Consider the following 21,018-nt stretch of genomic DNA (forward strand, 5'->3'; position numbering starts at 1 on the left):
TTTTCATTATTGATGGAAAAAATCATTAGCGAATTATCTCAGCGCAAACAGAATAGATGGTGTAAAAATTAAATCCAATTACCACCCAATTTTACAACACCAGGTTGAAGTCCAACAAGTTTTATCTGGAATCACAAGCTTTTGGAGTGCTCCTCCTTCATCAGGTGAGTGGAGAGGTAGGTTTCATAAACACAGCATATTACAGACAAAGACTATAAGGTAATAGTTGGGATGTGAGTCTTTTCAGGTAATCAAGTCTTAACAGTGCAAGTGGAGGGAGGGATAATCATAGGTTAAAGAGATGTGAATGGTGTCAAGCCAGGACAGTTTAGTAGGATTTTGCAAGCCCAGGCCTAGTGGTGGGGGCCACATGTAGTACAACATGAACCAAAGGTCCCAGCTGAGGTCAGCCTTATGCGTGGGGAACTTGGCTATCGCTTTCTGCTTGGTGATTCTGAGTTGTCATGTCTTGAAGGCCGCCTTGGAGAACACTTACCCAAGTTAAATGCTGAAGTGTTCCCCGAATGGAAGGGAACACTCCTGCCTGGTGATTGTCGTGCAGCGTCCATTCATCAAGGCACCCAATTTTAGGCCGAGAGTACAGCGAGACCACCGTCTGCCATATTTCCCCACATGGTTTACATTGACCAATGTTCCAGCTTCACTTTTCTACCCACCCCCCCCCACAATGTATCTACCTGTGCATGTAAATATAGCAATAATAACATGGTGCTATCCAGTGAGTCATACCAGTATTATTCTCGACTTTGACTGGATGTTAACTGTGCACAAACCAAATGGGAAGCCAGCCTTTCCACTGCCACCTTAAAAGACAGGATTTTTTTTTTTTAAAATATAGGGCCACAGGAGTTTCAATGAACATCCATAACATCAGTGTGTTCAGCAGAACCAAAAAAAAACTCAATATCTACTATTGTGCTGTTTTCCTGTGTGAATCTTATTCTTCTCCTTTATTATCCTATAGGAGGAATTCACACCACCGTAGTTGGTTGGATATCAAACAATCACGAGTCAGGAGTATAGGAATGAGATAGAGAATCTGGTGAACTGGTTTAGTGACAATAATCTGTCCCTCAATGTCAACAAAACGAATGAGATTGTCAACGACTTCAGGAAGTGTAGAGGAGAATACGCCTGTCTACATCAACAGGGACGCAGTAGAAATGGTCGAGAGCCTCAAGTTTTTTTGGTGTCCAGATCACCGACAACCTGTCCTCATGCTGACACTGTAGTTAAGAAAGCCCACCAATGCCTTTACTTTCTCAGAAGAAAGAGGAAATTTGACATGTCAGCTACGACTCTCACCAACCTTTACAGAGGCACCATAGAGCATTCTTTCTGGTTGCATTACAGCTTGGTATGACTCCTGCTTTGCCCAAGAACTACAAAAGGTCATGAATATAACCCAGTCCATCACACAACAGCCTCCCATCCATTGACTCTGTTTACACTTCCCGCTGCCTTGGCAAAGCAACCAGCATAACTAAGGACCCCATGCATCCCAGACAGACATTTACTCTTCCACCTTGTCAGGAAAAACAAACAAAAATCTGAGGTGACGTACCAACTGACTCAAGAACAGCTTCCTCCCTGTTGCCATCAGACTTCTGAATGGACCTACCTTGCGTTAAGTTGATCTCTCTGTACACCCTAGCTATGACTGTTACACTATATTCTGCACTCTCATTTCCTTCTCTATGAATGGAATGCTTTGCTTGTATAGCGCGCAAGAAACAATACTCCACTGCATATGACAATAATAAATGAAAAACATAAACTCTGCATCTCTAATTCCCACCCCCCCAATTTTCTTTTATTAGAAGATCACCCCAGACTGCAATTAGATAGAGGCATTACTAACATTAATCAATATTGACTATGTACAGATGCAGCCAGGGAGAGACTCAGTTTGCTGGCGAAAGCCAGCTCTTCACCTCCTCTGGGCTCAGTGCCAGTAGGAGTGGGCACTGTCACTTTGAGCAAAAGGATCCTTTTGCTTTATCTTTTCCCCGTCTCCAACAGACATGCACTTTGGCATTATGACTGTGGGCCACATATTAATCCTTTCTTGCAACTTAAGTCCAAACATTTCCTCGCTAAAAGAAGTATGCCACCATATCCTTTTAAGGTTCCAATTCCTTCATCCAATTTTCCAGTATTACATGTGCAGGCATTTTCACTGTTAGCATAATCCATACAGTAGATTGAAGTCAGTCAAGCTTTGTAATTGCTTACATTTTTGTCTTATTATCTGAGCAAGCTGTATCACACACTGGTTTCCCTTTTCCCAGCAGCCAATTTCCACTTGCTCCAGGCAGAATTTCCCAGGAGACCTCACTAAAAATAAATAAATGCTAAGGCAGGAAGGCGTCATTTTTAAATATGGGTGAAATTTCAGAAAATCACCAGAGGGTGGTGGGAATCTGCAATGCACTGCTTGGGAAGGTAATCGAGGCTGGAAAACTTACAACTTTCCAAAAAAAAATTATTTGGATAAACACTTGAAATATAACATTCAAGGCTATGGGACAAGTGCAGGAAAATAAGATTAGTGCACCTTAGAATCATGGCCTCCTTCTGCACTGTAGGAGCCCTATAGAGCCTGCACCAGCAGCAATCCCATTCAGGCCCTATCCCCTCAGCTCCACTTACCCCATTATCCCTGCCATTAAAGAGCAATTTATCACGGCCAGTCCAACTAATCCGCACATCTTTGGACCGTGGGAGGAAGCAGGAGCACTTGGAGAAAACCCACACATTCAGAAAGAATGTGTCAACTCCACACAGTAACCGGAGGCTGAAGTTCAACCTGGGTCCCTGGTGCTGTGCGGCAGCAGTGCTAACCACTCTATTGCTTTTAGTGGTAGAAATTGTCAGTGCAAACTTGACAGGATGAAGGGCCTTTTCTGTACTGCATGACACAGTGGTGGTATTTCACCAAGCCAAAGATGCACCCAGACTAAAATGATGGAGAAAACCTAGCTGACATTAATTTGAAGCAGAAATTAAGTGGTTACACTATGTTCACAAAAGGTTAATTCATGATATCTTCCCACCTCTTTTGATGCTGTCCAAAATATTACAGCGCTCTCAGCTTTCATTGTAAAAAAAATTGCTACTTTATGACTGTTGCTTCATGACTAGAACAAGAACATTTACTGTTCACCATAATGCCATCTTCTCATAGCCTGCCCCTTCCAAAGATCTAACCACTTACACAGTTTACAAATGTTAGAAGAACTGCAGGGAATGACTGTAGTGAAATGAAATCACTTGCCATCTAGGGACGCAAGATATTCTTCCAACAGGGTAAGCTTTCCTTGGGAACGCATTCAGTTGGGGAGTGGCATAGAACAAAGAAGCATAGGAACAGGCCCTTCAGCCCACCAAGCCTGTGCCAATACATGATTTCTATTTGCCTCCCATTCATGTGTCTATCAGGATATATCTTGAACATTGCTAAAGTGCCTTCTTCCACCACCTCCACTGACAGTGCATTCCAGGCACCCAGCACCCTCTAAGATTTTCCCCACACGTCTCCCCTAAACTTACCACCTCTCATCTTAAACGTGTGCCCTGTTGTAGCTGACTCTTCCACACTGGGAAAAAGCCTCTGGCCATCCATTCTATCAGGTCACTCTGTCTTTCCAGTAAAAACATTCCAAGTTTATCTAACCACTCCTCAGACCTAAAAACCCTCCAACTAGGCAACATCCTAGTTGGGAGGGTTTGAACAGTTTAGGCCTACATTCTCTGGAATTTAGAGCAATGACGGGAGATCAAGTTAATGTACACAATGATGATAAAAAGTATGGATAAAATAGACAATGGAGTGGATGCTTCCTCTTGTGCGGCATTCTAGGATGAGAGGTCATAGTCTTAGGATAAGGGGTGGCAAATTTAAAACAGAGTTGAGGAGAAACTATTCCTCCCAAAGAGCTGTGAATCTATGGAAATCACCACCACAAACTGCAGTGAATGCTGGCAAAGTGAGTAGATTTGAGGAGTGAGACAGAATTTTAATTGGTAATGGATTGAAGGGTTGTGGGGAGAAGGTGCACATCAGCCATAATCAAATGGCAGAGCAGACTTGATGGGCTGAATGGCCTAATTCTGCTCCTATGAAATGATGATCCTGGTAAACCTACTTTGCACCCTCTCCAAAGCATCTAGACCCTTCTGGTAGTGTGGCAACCAGAACGGCACACAATATTCCAAATGCAGCCCAAGACATTGATAAAACCATTCAAACTTCTATTTGTATTCATTGCCTCACTTCATTTAATATATATATGTATATGCACACACTTCAGAATAAATATTGCACTGATATGCACTTTTAATTTTGAGCTTCAGTGTGCTACATCTGATGAGAGAGATCAGGAGACTTGGAGAAAAGAAAGAAAGAAACACAATACAAGTGGATTACAGCTGTCTGGATTTTCTTATTTCATTTTAGTCAAATTATACAGTTTTTTCTCTAAAATCCAATTCGTCTTTACCCCAGAGATTGCATTCAGCACTTTCAGAAGGCCCTTCAAAAAAAAAGGCTTAGGTTCAAAAAGGTAATTTATCAAGTATGCCTAAAGCACTGCCAGAACCACTATTTACTGAGATGTATACAATATGTATATACAAGGGTTACAACATTTATATAAATACCATGTCAAAATATCTCAATGTGTTGCACAAAATGAATGACTTCTGAAGTGCAGCAACCTGCTGTAATAGAAACCATAGCTCCATACTTTCCAGAATTATAGTTTTGGCTCCTCCATCCTTTCTTCTGGGAAAATGCCTGGCTGGGACCTCAAGAATTTTTGTCTTTTCAGCCTCCCGCCTCCAAACCACAGTCTTCTGAAAGGGTACAATTAATAGTAGCGAACTTCAGTTGCCATAATATAGAATGGCAAGCAAAGCAAAATAATAAAAGTGAAAGAATTCCGAAAAGTTCACAGGAGATTTTCCTCTGACATTGCCAAAGTCCAGCAGAAAAGCAGTGTTGAGCTGGCCAACGATTTGATTTATCATCACATGTATTGGGATACAGTGAAAAATATTTAAAAGCAAAATTACTGTGGATGCTGGAATCTGAAACCAAAAGAGAAAATGCTGGAAAATCTCAAGTCTGCCAGCATCTGTAAAAACAGAGAGACGGATAGTTCTGGTAACTTGACCAATGTTGGGAAAATTATTAGGCATCATTGTGAAGGTCAAAAATCAAATCTCACTTGAAGAAACATAGTTTAACAAATGATAACCAGCTTGGATATGTTAAGGCAAATTGTCTCCAACTGTCCTGATTGCATTCTTTGATGAAGGGTTTACAAAAAACTGTTGATAAAGTATGACACAACATAATGTATTCAGAAAGTAGAAGCACGTGGTATTAAAAAGGATGGTGGTAACTTTGTACATAACTGGCAAACAGATAGGAAGCAGAGAACAGTGATAGAAAAGGTGGAGGGGAATGGAATCCTCCAGGATTATTAAGACCATTACTTTTCTTGCGATCTCCAAGTGACCCGAACTTGGATACACATCACAATTTCAAAGCTACAAAACTTGCATACGTCATAAATCAGGATTAAGATGATGTCAGTGCAATGGACAGACACTATCAAATTCTGGCCAATGCTACCTGTGAAAATACAGAATTTGGCGCTCAGCTGTGGGAGTAGAGAATCCCAGCCACTGAACCAGATTTTCCTCTCAAGGTATTGCTGTGGACTACATAAAAATATCCAGACTTACCCAGTCCATAGCTAGGTCATGCTGCAGCTTCGAAGCAAATGGAGAACTTCAGCCGGAATTCTCCAACCTCGCCCGCAGCAGTGAATGGAGATTTGACTGAGCGCCAGATTCTACGATCTCAATGGCAGCAGCAGCAGGTAAATGGCTGGTCTTCAATGTGGCACATGACAAGCAAAGCCATGCCCTCTGGGAGATGTCATAAGCTGAAGAACTGCCCCTTGAGGTCAGTTTTTTAAAAAAATGATTTGTGATACTTCAAAAGTGGTTATAAACTTAAAATATTTCCATAACAATTTTAAAAAGCAGCCAGAATCATCCCTTTGGCAGCAACACCACTGGAATCCTTCGAGCCGAGTAGGTTAAGGAGAGACTCAATAGAGGTTTTCAAAATTATGAAGGGTTTTGATAGCATGGGAGAAAGAAACAGTTTCTGCTGACAAGCTGGTTGCTAACCGGAGGCCATAGATTTGCAATAACGAAAGAATGAGAGCGTGAACGAACAGACTTTTTTTCTTAAAAAAAAGGTTTTCATATTTTGAAATGCACCACACAGCATGCTAGAGTCAGATGCTGCAGGTACCTTTCGAAAGGCAATTCACCATGTATTTGAAGCTAACTGATTTTCGGGATCATTTGACAAAAAAAAGCTTACATGGAACCTAACTCGACATCTTTTTCTGAGAGTCAGCACAGATCAAGCGCCCCCCTTCAGTGCTGTAATATTATATGATTCTGGATGAGCAACATGTTGCGATTTATATAACTGGAATTCATTGAAGGGATACTGACAAAATTTTTTGCACTTCAATAATGTCACAAGAGTCCTGAACAGTTAAGATGATTAAGTAGATGAGACTCTCAACATCTCCCGCACTGCAAATTAACTGGTAATCAAGCCGATTTCTTTAAAAAAAGATTTTTTTATTGAAGGATTTCCATTTTAAACAATACAACAAACTCCCAAAATCCAGTACAGAATCATTCCAAATATACATACAGAAGGGACTAGCAAATATTACAACTGGTTCAGATTATTACAATTGATAAATCATTATAATCAACACCTCTTTTTGTACAAATAGGGAAAGAATAACAGGATAAAGCTATGTGCACGTCCTCACCCACAGGGTAACAGGGGTGGCACAGTGGTTAGCACTGCTGCCTCGCAGTGCCAGAGACTCCAGTTCGATTCCCGGCTTGGGTCACTGTCCACACATCCTCCCTGTGTTTGAGAGGGTTTCTGCCGAGTACTCTGATTTCTTTCCACAGTCCGAAAGACATGTTAGTTAGGTGTATTGGCCATGCTAAATTCTCCCCAAGTGTACCCAAGCAGGCACCAAAGTCTGGCAACTAGGGGATTTTCACAGTAACTTCATTGCAGTGTTAATGTAAGCCTGTTTGTGACCCCAATAAATAAAACTTTTAAAAAAACGTTTAAACAAAGACTGAGCTACGCAGACTAATGGAGCCTCTTTGGGGTCAAATAAAATTGGAGCCTAAAACAGCACCCCAAAACAATGAAAAGGTTACCCCAGAAGGAGGGAACATCACGATAAAACTCTAAACCCAAAATGTGGTGTGGCAGTGTCCACTCTCTCACACAGGATAACAGGAACAGAGCTATACAGCAGCACAGGAAGAGTGCAGATTAAACAAAGCCCAAGTATCTTAAGGATAACATATACCTTCCACTAGGAGTATAATTGCCACACCTTCCAAATACAAGCTCAAAATAATTGCTTCCCTTGCCTGCACAGCCAAAGAAAGGCAGGGATATTGACACAGATAACAGTCAATAAGACAAGGATTCTCAAAACCAGCCTCACTCATCTCCAGCCTCACTGGAGCTGCCACTCAAGTTCCATCATCAGCCACAATATGTCATTCATTTCTCCACCAAGGAGTCCCCACCAGCTGAAAGAAGGAGAATTGCCAAGACACCCACAAACGGGATAGAGGAGATACAACATTCCTCCTCCCAACAAGATGAGGGAATCCCTACAGGACTATATGTAACAAGTCAAGGCTATATCAGCACCCCATTTACTCAGATAATGGGAAGGAGACCTTGGATAGAGAGAAATACCAGGACGAGAGATGCAAGACATAGTTCCTGATATCCTGCATGTCAAACTACATAACCCCAGAGAATGCAGAGCCCTAGTATCTGGGCTCACAATCAGGACTGCAGACAATAAGATGCTGCACCCTCTCTCCTTTCGTTTCAGTTTAAATTTCAAAAAAAAGGAGAGTGTTGTCCAGAAGTCCTTAAAAAGGAGACATCGGAGAGAGAGAGAGAGAGAGAGAGAGAGAGAGAGAGGGGATAATCCACTCCCTCATCTAATATATTCTCCACTGGATCTGGGAACGAATAATCAAAGTAACTACTGCCCTAATCTACCCAACCAAGAAAAAAATGAAACCATTAATTCTTAAGGGGATTTTCTTCACCCACTATGAGGGCTTAAGGTCATACGCACCACTTTGATATCAAATCAGCTTGCCCAACTGCCTGCTCTGACGCTACTCATATCAATAAGTAAAAAATGATGTTATGTTATATAAACTCCTTCACAAATGCCAGGATAACAATACCAACAGAAACAAAAGGATAAATATTGCAAAACCTTGGTGCCATACAATAAACCCAGCACATTCCCCAAAAGAACAATGGAGACCATTATCTGTTCACAAGAAAAGAGGAAATATCTCCATTACAAACAAACTCCAGACTCTGGGGCCAGAAGCAGGGTGGGCAGGCCCCCTTACACATCTTAAATGAAGGTCTCCCTCATTAAAATCACTAGATCATATTGGTGAATGAATTCCATAAATAAATGGATATCCCTGGTTTTCAAAGAACAGCAGGCAACATAAGCTTCAGGTGTTCACATAACACACACCCTCATCAGGATAAAAGACAACTAATGGGATTTTATGGCCTCGCTTGTCCCAAAACTATAAAATCCCACCTGAGGTCAACAGACCTTCTCATGCTCCACCCCTCATCTGCTCCAATTCCCAAGCCAGGCAGGGCAGTAAAATTCCAGCAAACATTATAAATCACAAAGGGAGCATTTCAATACTAATGATGAACTGCAGGATGACATAAACCATCCACAGAGCTTGGAAAAAGGTCAAAAGTCTTGACAGGATTGTTGAGCAACATCAAGGATCAATCCATAGCTTCACTGAGGTCTCCACACCTCCATTGTATTGTTGCTCAGTAGCCCTGGCAGTAGGAGAGGTCCGATCCCATCAGACTGCCTTCAAACCCCTGCACAAAAACAGGGAGGTCAAGGCAACATAAGACTTGTGATCAGGGTATATAACAGACCCAAACTGAGACCAGATACAGTATACCTCTCTGAACTTGATGCCCAGTCTTCAAGTCAAGTTTAGAGAAGCACGGCAGCCAATTTTCAAATTCAGCCAGGAATTTATCCTCAGCTCCCTTCAGGAGATCAAGCTTATGGACACTCCTTCTCTGGCTCCAACTTTCCGAATTAACCAGATGCAACAGGACTGCCAAGGATTAAAAGGCGAGTCTCCACTGAAGAAACTACTGTCTCGACTGACAGGAATCTTTACTCCATTTTCTTTTCAGGTATCTTGTCGTTTGTCATCACGAGCATCAATATTTTGTGCCAGGGGACCAAGATCGTCATCCACAACTTTGACAGCCATCATCGATGCCAAAGTGCAAGTCCGCTCACCAGCTAAACCGCAGCTGGGAACAAGGCCCAATCCAGGCCGGTTCTGACTGCCTTGATCAAATAAGGATTTTCTTCAGCTCCCCATCACCCAAACTTAACCAAGATCTTCTGGGGTCATAGCACAGAGGACACACTCCAGAATTAGATAATTATGTGTTATGCATCACGATAAATAGGAGTAAAAAAGGAATAGGGCCAGAGCTTGTGAAAATACACCCATTCCGGCAGTTACATCATGAGATCCCTCCCAAATTGATTTATTAGCTAATTGTTCCCACTTGTCAACGACAGACTTCAACTCTGTAATGCAGTAAAAACATGACGAATTGTATCGGGCTGGGAATAAGTTACAGTGGCAAAGTCTCCACTAGTTTTGTCAAAACAAATCCCATCTGCGTCTACCTGATGCATACTTGGGCAATTATAGGAAATGCCAAATGCTTAAATTTTATAACAAAAACAGAAAGTGCTGGAAAATCTCAGCAGGTCTGATAGCATCTGAGGAGGGAGAACAGAGCCAGTGTTGAGTCTGGATGACCCTTCATCAATCGAGGCGAGGGTGCCCAGTGGGGGTCTGGTGCCACTGGAATCTCCCGGCCTGCTGTACTAATTTTTTTAGTGCAGCGAGTTGGGGGAAATATGTTGGATTCACCATTAAAAAGCTGTCAAGTATGGCTTTAGAAACCGGAAATTGATTTGGACATCAGATCAGCAACAGTGGTGGACAACCTGGAGCTTATGTAATTTTTTCCCCACTGGTATGAGTAACAAACACGTAAAGCGAGTTGCATGCTGATTACTCTCTATCAATGCTATGAGCAATGTGCTCCCTCTGCGTCCAAAGTGTAAGTATTTATTTTGCTTTTGCTATTTGAAATTGATAATAGTTCTATTAATATATAAATGATTAAACATTTTCTATAACTGGTTATGGAATACTCAGCGTATATTAAATGCTTAATTATGAGGTCATGCTAAGTGAACAAGCCTGATTTCAATCTTGTGACCCAACAAGATGAAGGAGGGTCACTCATGAGGCCCACTCACTAGCCGAGATTGTCCATCACTGAGCTACACCAATAGCCGGAAACAGCTATTTTGCAGTTGACAAAGTACAGGAATGTCCAAGACTAGATATACACCAAACAGAAGGAAAATATCATTAATACCCACAGAGTGAAAGATCTGCCCACATTCTCATTTGAAGTCACTAGGTAAATCATTTATGGTTCCCAGATCTAGTGCACTGGTAAAAGCGTGTTCCCTGATTAATCAATCTGGAGCATAATTTGATTGATGGGCCCAAAATAATCTTTTTAAAAAAAGGGTTTTAAATATGTTGCTTATGCAAGGAAGGCTATTAGAGGTTTCACTGGGTCAATCAAGCTGAGTTCTTGACCTCCCAGTGCAAAGTAGAAAGTTGCTAAATTCTATCTGGTTATGTTACACTTAACCTGATATGCTTGATGCTTTCTATGCTTATTGTACTTTGACTTCCCACACTGTACTTTGACAAAGTGAATGTGGATATTAGTCAGTGCATAATAAATGTCTCCATAAATATATCCTTGCAAAGTACATTTAGTCTAACCCATTTATAGTGTGTTAAAGCTATGAACAATACACGAATTTAAAGGTGCACCAAGGAATCTTGACAATCATTGAAGTACAAAATGGAATAGAATGGATAAATTTGTTCAATAAGAAACATGTTTTGCATTGCATCATGAATTACGCCAGTAACTTGCAGGTTTAGATCAAAGGACAACAGGCACTAGATAGACTCATCTTTTCACTGATTGGCCAAATCGAGTGTCCTATTATAACCAGTGTTAGGACAATTCCTATTAATACTCGTCACAGTATAAGTTTCCAAAAGAAAAGTTTAACTTTGGAAAGGGCAAGAAAATCTAGGTCATGCCCAGTGACCACGTTCCCCATAATGTCATTATTCTGTTCCAATAAAGTGAAACTAGTTTAAACAGACATTTCAAAACAATCTGTTTACGTGCAAGTCTCCATAAAGACGAGTGGCCCCAGAGTTTGACAGAATTGAAGCAATGACTTAAGCTTTAAGTTCAATCATTGATAAGTTTATCAATGTTCATTACGCAATGAACAAAAACAACACAAGCATGCACTGTGAACAGAATCAATTGTGAGGATTTCCACCAGTGTGCCATTTGTTAAAGAACTAAAGTGCTGAATATGTTCATGAAAAAGATATTAGGTTAGAAATTGATCACCCCCACCCCCTGTTGTGGAGCCCAGGAATAAATGTCATGTACCCACCACCAGGATGATTGTGGCTTTGGGCCAAGCACTGTTGTCTGAGGCCTCTTGTGTGCAGTAAGAGGGCTCAATGGTATTGCTTGAAGACTGTGTGGCATAGCCGTCTGGCTATTCTTAAAGACAGGCTCTATCTTGCTGAGAAGCTGCACAAACGCATTGTTGCAATGTAACTTACTGTATAATGAACACCAGAATAGATGGAGGGACCTATACGATATGGTGCAGGTGAGCAGGAAGAGTGATACCCTGGGTCCACAGAGGACTTCAAGGACCACCTAATGAGGGCAGAAAAAACAGATGGCTACAGGAGGCCAATTGCTTAAATTTGGACCCTAGGACCTGATAGCTGTGCCACAAGTCAAATGAGTTCATGCAGGTGGTCAACATCAATGAATGCACCTTTATGTGATGTCTCCTGCCTGCTGCCGTACTAATGTTCAGAGACCCCAATCACTCAACCCAGCAACATTCATAAATCACCCCACCCTGATAAAACTTCCCAGTGGTGCCAGACTGACACCTGCCTCCATCTATGGCAAGCACATCACCCAAGCACGATGCAACACAATCACTGATGTTCAGCATCTCTATTGAAAGACATAATGGAAGGGAGCAGAGGAGATGGTGCTATTGATCATAGGGCCAGCTTTGATGGGACTTATGGCATCTGATGTCACAGAACATTTTTGTTGCCTTATACCCTTCTCAGACTACATGAAGCATGGAGCAGCCCAGATCTAACTTGGAAGAGGTAATCGCACAGAGCTTCTATAGCCTTTGCTCCAGCACCCTATCATCCCGTAGACCCAGCTACACTGCCAGTGCTATTCCCGTATGTGTTCCAGCCCATGTGTGGACAGATAACTTATAACTTGATTTGATTGTCACATGTACTAGGATACATTGAAAAGTATTGTTTCTTGTGCACTATACAGGCAAAACACACAGTTCATAGAGTACATTGGGGTAAAGGAAATATAGTGTTGCAACTACAGGGAGGGTGAACAGAGAGATCAGCATAATATAGGATAGGACTGTTCAAAAGTCTGATGTCAGCAGGAAAGAAGCTGTTCTTGAGTCTGTTGGTACATGTTTTCAGACTTGTATATATTTTCCTGACAAAAGACGATATATCCGGAATGTGTGGGGTCCCTGATTGCTTTCCTAGGCAGCAGCAGGAAGTATAGACAGAGTCAGTGGATGGGAGGCTGGTTTGAGTGATGGACTGGGCTATATTCACAACTCTTTGTAGTTTCTTGCAGTCTTGGTCAGAGCAGAAGCCATACCAAGCTGTGATACACCTAAATTGGATTCATCTGTAAAAATTGGTGACACATGCTGAATTTCCTTAGCCTTCTGAGAAAGCTTCCGTGTTTTACTGACACTGAGTTACTGGTTGGTCTTGTAAAAATGCAGCAACAGTCCCTGTATTGCCACTCTGACAAGTCCAAGAATTTCCCAAAAGACTTTCAAAAGCACTCCAGCATACTCCCAGACAGACACTTTAATAGAATGAGTTCCAAATATTTAACATAGTTGCACCATCGTTGCAACTATGTTAAATATTTGGATATTTAATATATAACACGGCTCTTTATATAACACGGCTGCCAGCATTACACTGGTTTTGTTGTTGCACAAGTAACACAAATCATGCCGGAACATTCAGTACCCCAACTGAGATCCCAACACCACATCAGCTGATGGAGCTCTATCCAGATAGCACTTCAGACCCAACTAGTACGTACTGGGGATACATCAGCTTACCCTGATAGAACAGTGAGCCGCATAGGTTGCTACAAGTGGTGCCACACAAGGGAATTTCTAGCCCTTCAACTGATTAATACCAAACAATACTCCATCGGCTTATGTGGAGGGCAGTGGATTGTCAAAGCAATTCAGGAGATGAACATGTTCAAACGTTCTGGTCATTACCAATTAATCACAGACATTGGGACCACACTATGAACCAAACTTTGGTGATAACCTAGATCCTGGATATTTGTTAGAATTTCTGCCGTTTAATAATGCCCATACCCTGTCCAATAAAGGAAATTATTGGATCACCAGCTGGTTATATATCGATTCATTTCCAAGGTATCCAGGTGCAGAATTCAAGGAACAAATAATTATTCGCACATTTTGACGAGCGATCTAGTCAACATGAAACATGGCTCCACCCACCAACAGCCGCAAGATACTTGTTCATATTTCTTCTTTTATTGCTCAGCTGTGGTCGAGATGAATGCAAATTAAGAGCTCAAATTCCAATTTTAACATCACTTGTAAAATACTATTTTTTTTTGTTTGTTCTTGAGCTGTAGCCTACAAAAGGTGGAGGCAATGGTGTGATGACATTGTCATTGAATGAGTAATCCTGAGACCCAATGTAATGTTTTGAGGACCCGGGTTCAAATCTGAGTGTGGCAGATGATGAATTCAAGAAAGAAACAAACCTGGAGTCTAGTGGCGAACATGAAACCATTGTTGGCTGCTGTTTAAAAAAAGCATTGGGTTCACTGCAGTCTTTTAGAAAGAATATCTGTTGTCGTTACCTGGCATTTATTGCTCCAACAGAAGGTCACAAAACCAAGACATAAGAGCAGAATTAGGCCACTCGGCCCATCAAGTCTGCTCCACCATTCAGTCATGGTTGATATTTTTCTCATCCCCATGAACCTATCTCTGTTTTACATACACTTAATGACCTGGCTGCCATAGCCCTCTGCGGTAAAGGGTTCCACAGATTTGCTACTCTCATCTGAAGCAATCTCTCATCTCTGTTTTAAAGGATTGTCCCTTTAGTCTGAGGTTGTGCCCTCTGGTTCTAATTTTTCCTACCAGTGGAAACATCCTCTCCACTTCCATTCTATCCAGGCCTTGCAGTATCCTGTAAGTTTCAATAAGATTCCACCCCTGCTCCCCCCGGCCCCCCACCCTTCTAAACGCCAACGAATACAGACCCAGAGTCCTCTACCGTTCCTCATATGAAAAGCTCTTTGTTCTAGGGATCATTCTGGTAATAATATGAACTGCTTTCTTAAAGCACTGCAATCCATTTGGTATGAGGACTCCGACATTCACATAGGTAGGGAATTTGACATTTGACGATAAAGGTCAAAATTATGTTGGTTTGTAACATGGAGGGGAACTTGGAGGTGACGTTGTTTCCATAGATCTGATATCTTTCTGGGTAACAGAGGTCATAAAAGAAGTGACGCAAGGTGCCACAATACATCTGTAGATGGTGCACACTGCAGCCACTGTATGGTGGAGGTGAAGACAGTATATGTTGTTAGGCTGATTGGTAAAGTGCTGATCAGGCAGGCTGTTTTGTCCTGAATGATATCAAGTTTCCTGAGTGTTGTTGCAGCTACACCTACCCGGGAAAGTGGAGACCATTTCACCAAACCTCTGACTTGTATCTTGTTAGTGTTAGAAAGGCATACGGAGTCAGGTGAGTCACTCACAAAAACACTCACCATACTGATCTGCTCCCGGAAACTGTAAAGTTTGAGTTTCTGGTCAAGGGTGACCCCCAGAATGTTGAAGGTGGGGTAGTCAGCAAAGGGTAATATCAATGAATGAAAATCTGAGGCAGTTAGATCCTCAGTGTTGGAGATGGTCATTCTCTGATACTTGTGTCATGAAAATATTACTTGGCATTAATCAGTCCAAGCCTGGATCTTACATTTGGGCATTGACTATTTCATCGTTTAAGGAACTGCAAATGCAACCATTGTGCAACCCCCAAGTGACTTTATGTTGGAGGATAAGTCATTGGTGAAGCAGCTGAAAGTGTCTGAACCAACCATCCTGTCTTAAGGAAAGCCTATAGTGAAGTCCTGAAACAGATGATTGTCCCACTACAGCTATGATTGTTAAGTACGATTCTGATAGCTGGTGTTTGTCTCCTGACTTCAGTTTCACTTGGACAATATGACAGAGGTGGTTTTTTTTAAATTCATTGGGATGGGTAATAAATGTCCATTCTAAATTCTTAATTGCCCTTAAACTGAGTTGCTTTGCCAGGCCATTCCAGAGTCAACCGCATTGTGGTGGAACTGGTGCATGCCAGACTTCAGAAGGACAGCAGATTTTCTTCCTAAAGGACGTCAGGGAACCAGATAGGTTTTTATGGCAATCGACTCATGGTCATAATTAGACTTCTAATTCCAGATTTGTTTGAATATTGGATTTAAATTTCACCAGCTGCCATGATCAGATTCGAACTAGGGCCCCAGGAGCATTACATTGGGTCTCGGGATTACTCACATAGCGACAATATCACCATACCATTACCTACTGAACAACAGCAAATTACCGCGGATGCTGGAATTTGAAACCAAAGGAGAAAATACTGGAAAATCTCAGCAGGTCTGGAAGCATCTATAAGGAGAGAAAAGACCTGATGTTGAGTCCAGATGACCCTTTGTCATAGCCAAAAGGCATAGAAAGTGGGAGATATTTATACTGTAGGGAGGAGGGAATGAAAGATGAGTCATAGCCACAGAAGCCAGGGGAAAAGACTGCGAAAGCTGTCCACAGAGAGGATAGAGGGTGTGCGTGGCCAAAATGGCAGAGAAGCTAAAATGAATTTGACGTTGAGACCGGAAGGCTGTAATGTGCCTAGCCGGAAGATGAGATGCTGTTCCTCCAGTTTGCATTGAGCTTCACTGGAATATTGCAACATGCAAGGACAGACACGCGGGCATAGGAACAGGATCATGTGTTAAAATGGCAAGGAACCAGAAGGTCAGGATTCTGATTGCGCACAGACTGAAGATGCTCAGTAAAATGATCACCCAGTCCACGCTTGCTCTCTCCAATATAGAGGAGACCACATTGGGAGTAGCGAATGCAATACACTAAATTGAAAGAAGTGCAAGTGAAACGCTGCTTAACCCAGAATGAATGTTTTGAGTTTTGGACGGTGAGCATGGAAGAAGTAAAGGGGCAGGTGTTATACCTTCTGCGATTGCGTGGGAAGGTGCCACGAATGACAGGAGGGGTGTTGGATATAGTGGAGAAGTGGACTAGGTTATCCCGGAGGGAATGGTCTCCGTGGAATGCTGACAGAGGAAGCGTGTTTGGTGGTGGCATCACACTGGAATTGGTGAAAATGGCGGAGGATTATGCTCTGCATGCAGAGGCTGATGGGGTGAAATGCGAGAACAAGGGGCACTTTATCCTTATTTTGGGAGGGAGGGGAGGGGGGTGAGGGTCATGGCACAGGAGATGGACTGCACACTGTTGAGGACCCTGTCAACAAATGCAGTTGGAAATCTACTGTTGAGGGGAAAGGAGCACTTATTAGAAGCACCATTTTAGAGAGTGACATCATTGGAACAAACGTAACGGAGGTGCAGGAGCTGAGAGAAAGGGATGGAGCCCTTTCAGGATAGGGAGTGTGAAGAGCTGTAATCCAGATAGCTATGGAGTCAGTGGGCTTGTAATGGATGTTGGTATATAGTCTATTGCCGGTAAAGGAGACAGAAAGATCAAGGAAGGGAAGAGAAATGCCTGAGATGGACCTGGTGAAGGTGATGGAGGGGTGGAAGCTGGAAGCAAAGTTGATGAATTTTTCGAGGTCTGAACGAGAGCATGAAGCGGCACCAAAATAGTCATCAATGTATGAGTGAAGGAGTTGTGGGAGAAGAGCTTTGTAGGCCTGGAACAAGGAATGTTCCACAAACCCCATAAAAATCAAGCATAGTTAGGACCCATGTGGGTACCTATTGCTACTCCTTTGATTTGGAGAAAATGGGAAGAGTTAAAAGAGAAGTTGTTGAGAGATAGAATGAGTTCAGCCAGGCAGGGGAGAGTGGTGGTAGATGGGAATTGCTGAGGCCTCTTTTCGAGAAAAAAAAACTCTTCAGCCATCCTGATGTGAGATGGGGGTATAGAGAGATTGCACATCCATGGTGGTTAGGGCCTGCAAACTGGAAACTGTCAATATGATTTAATTATTTACTGTTCTCTACCCTTTATTTCTTTATTGTCTCTCAATATTTCTTCCCCCCTTCCCTTTTCTAAATTTTAACCTGTGTCCCATCCTCCCCCTACCTACCATAAGAACATAAGAAATAGGAGCAGGAGTAGGCCATCTAGCCCTTTGAGCCTGCCCCGCCATTCAATAAGATCATAGCTGATCTGTCGCAGCTCAGTTCCACTTTCCCGCCCTCTCCCCATAACCCTTAATCCCCTCTCTTATCAAAAACCCATCAACCTGCGTCTTAAAAATATTTAGCGAGGTAGCCTCCACCACTTCAACGGGCAGAGAATTCCAGAGATTCACCACCCTTTGAGTGAAGAAGTTCCTCCTCAACTCCGTTCTAAACCGCCCCCCCTTTATCTTGAGGCGGTGCCCCCTAGTCCTACTGTCTTTTTTTGAGCGGGAAGAGTCTCTCCACCTCTATCCTATCCATCCCATTCATCATCTTATACGTCTCAATGAGATCTCCCCTCATTCTTCTAAACTCTAACCAGTACAAGCCTAGTTTATTCAGCCTCTCCTCATAGCTCAACCCCCTCAACTCCGGTATCAGCCTAGTAAACCTCCTCTGCACTCCCTCCAAGGCCAAAATATCTTTGCGCAGGTGCGGCGCCCAAAGCTGCACACAGTACTCCAGCTGCGGCCTCACCAATGCCCTATACAGCTGCAGCAAGACCTCTCTACTTTTATATTCAATCCCCCTCGCTATGAAGGCCAGCATCCCAATCGCCTTCCTGACCACCTGCTGCACCTGCAAGCTGGGTTTTTGCGACTCATGCACAAGGACCCCAAGGTCCCTCTGCACCGTCGCCTGCTGCAGTTTTTCGCCCCGTAAGTAATAGTACTTCCTACCATTATTCCTACCAAAGTGGACCACCTCACACTTGCCAACATTAAATTCCATTTGCCATTTCCTGGCCCATTCGCCCAGCCTATCTAGATCCTTCTGCAGACTCTCCACACCCTCCGCACAATTTGCCTTTCCCCCAATCTTGGTGTCATCAGCAAATTTCGACACCCTGCACTCGGTTCCCTCCTCCAGATCATCTATATAAATGGTAAAAAGCTGAGGCCCCAGCACCGACCCCTGGGGCACTCCACTAGTCACCAACCGCCAATCCGAATAGCACCCGTTGACCCCCACTCTCTGCCTCCTATTTGACAACCAATCCTCTATCCACGCTAACACCCTACCCCCAACTCCATGTCCCTCAACCTTCTGCAATAACCTCTTGTGAGGTACTTTGTCAAACACCTTCTGAAAATCCAGAAAGACCACATCCACCGGCTCTCCTCTATCCACCGCCCTAGACACATCCTCATAGAACTCCAGTAAATTTGTCAGACACGGCTTCCCTTTAAGGAAACCGTATGCGTCCACTCTATCAAGCAATTCCCTTCAAGATGCCTTGCAATTTCCTCCTTAATGACAGATTCTAACATTTTACCTACCACAGACGTTAAACTAACCGGCCTATAATTCCCCGCCTTTTGCCTGGCACCCTTCTTAAACAACGGCACACCCCCCCCCCCAACCAAAACATCTTCATCTGTCACAGCTTATCCTCTCATTTTAGCTTTGACTTGCCATTTCGCCATTCACGTCCTTTATTCTTTCTGTGGACAGCCATTAGCAATCTTTCCCCTGGTTTGTGGCTATGACTCATCTTTCATTCCTTCACCCTGTAGTATAAATATCTCCTACTTTACAATGCCTTTTAACTTTGACATCTGTTTCCTCTCCTTACAGATGCTGCCAGACCTGCTGAGATTTTCCAGTATTTTCTCTTTTGGACAGAACAACCTATTCATTCGTAAGGAGGATTTTTTTGTGATTTGTTCACAGGATGTGGGCATCACTGGCAGGACCAGGATTTATTACACATCCCTAATTGCCCCTTGAGGGGCAGATTCCTTTGAATCTGGAATCACATATATAGGGCAGGCCATGCAAAGGTGGCAGATTTCCTTCCCTGTTTAGGGAACTGGATGGGTTTTTACAACAGTCAATGGTTATCATTAGACTTTCAATTGAATTCAAGTTTCACCACCTGCAGTGGAATTTGAACCTAGGTCCCCAAAGCATTATCCTGGTATCCAGTTTATTAATCCAATGATAACACCACTGCCTTCCTGCTCAATTTTCCGACTAGTTAGGATACTGAAATCGGAAACGTTTAATCAGTGCGTTTTAACCCAAGTCAGTAGCCAGGGAAAGAATTAGATTCAGTGGTGAAGGAAGGAACTTTGGAGGGCGGTGTGGGGAGGAACTATAAATATTTGGTATTCCCGATATTCAACTGGAGAAACCTACAGTTCATCCAGAAGTGGATGCCAGGCGAGTAGATTAAACACAGGGGTTGTGGAGAAAAGTGCCAGGGGAAGGTGGAGCTGAGTGTCCTCGCGTAGACTAAAAACAACTTTTAGGAAGAAGTTACCGAGGGGCAGCGAGAAACGGGGACAGGACTAAGTATAAATCCTCTGGAGCCTCCAGGAGGTAACACTCAAAAATAACCGAAGTTTAGCACAAAAGGGGGAGTGAGACACAAGAAGTCAACAGGGCAAATCTAACCTGACATTATTATTCTGTCCAAACATCTATTCGATCCACGGACCCAAACTAACAAGAATGAGCATTGCTCCATTGAAAAAAAAACGCCCAAAAAGACAGCAATAAATCAAATCCGAGATCTCAGCACAAACCTCGATGAACTATCGAATATTCTTACCTCAATATCTGGCAGATCAAAACTGAGCATTCGAGACATTGTAGCGTACCGTGAAACGAAACTGAACCAGGATGGAAAACAAGAACAAACTTTCCCTTCGTTCTTCCTCTAGCGGTGCAGTAAGGCAGACTTCAACTCGCGAAACCAATCACTAACTCGTGATCTTTAAAATTGGGACTGATCCAATAAGTGACATCCGTGTAACTAAAGGGCACCTTACTCCAAACTTAAAATAGTCGGCGCTTTAACCAACATCAGATAAATCTTGTTTTGTAAGGACAAGGGGGAAGGTTATACTTTACAGTTAAAAAAACACAAACCAAAACAGATGCATTGTATGTTTGTTATCACAGTAAGACCATGGGCTTGGAAAATATCAGCTATTTTAGCCTTTGGCACAAATAACAGCATTCAGCTTAATATGTATTTGAACGTGTTTTATTTAGATTCATCTCGTTTTGCAGTTGACATTAAAGATGCAATACTGTTGTGTGCATCGTTATTACACAGC

General features: G+C 42.7%; 1 protein-coding gene across 1 annotated transcript in view; it reads right to left on the reverse strand.

Moving 5' to 3' along the window:
• LOC145347633 (dihydropyrimidine dehydrogenase [NADP(+)]-like) overlaps positions 1–20,622 on the reverse strand; it is a 710,299-nt gene extending 689,677 nt beyond the window's left edge. Inside the window, exon 1 of the mRNA XM_080195279.1 lies at positions 20,508–20,622. Coding sequence (XP_080051405.1) covers positions 20,508–20,546 — 39 coding nt within the window. The 5' untranslated portion in view covers positions 20,547–20,622. The remainder of the gene's footprint in view (positions 1–20,507) is intronic.
• Between the last annotated feature and the right edge of the window lie 396 nt (positions 20,623–21,018).

Source organism: Carcharhinus amblyrhynchos, chromosome 9, assembly GCF_965287045.1.
Source record: "Carcharhinus amblyrhynchos chromosome 9, sCarAmb.v2.hapA, whole genome shotgun sequence".
Classification (NCBI taxonomy): domain Eukaryota; kingdom Metazoa; phylum Chordata; class Chondrichthyes; order Carcharhiniformes; family Carcharhinidae; genus Carcharhinus; species Carcharhinus amblyrhynchos.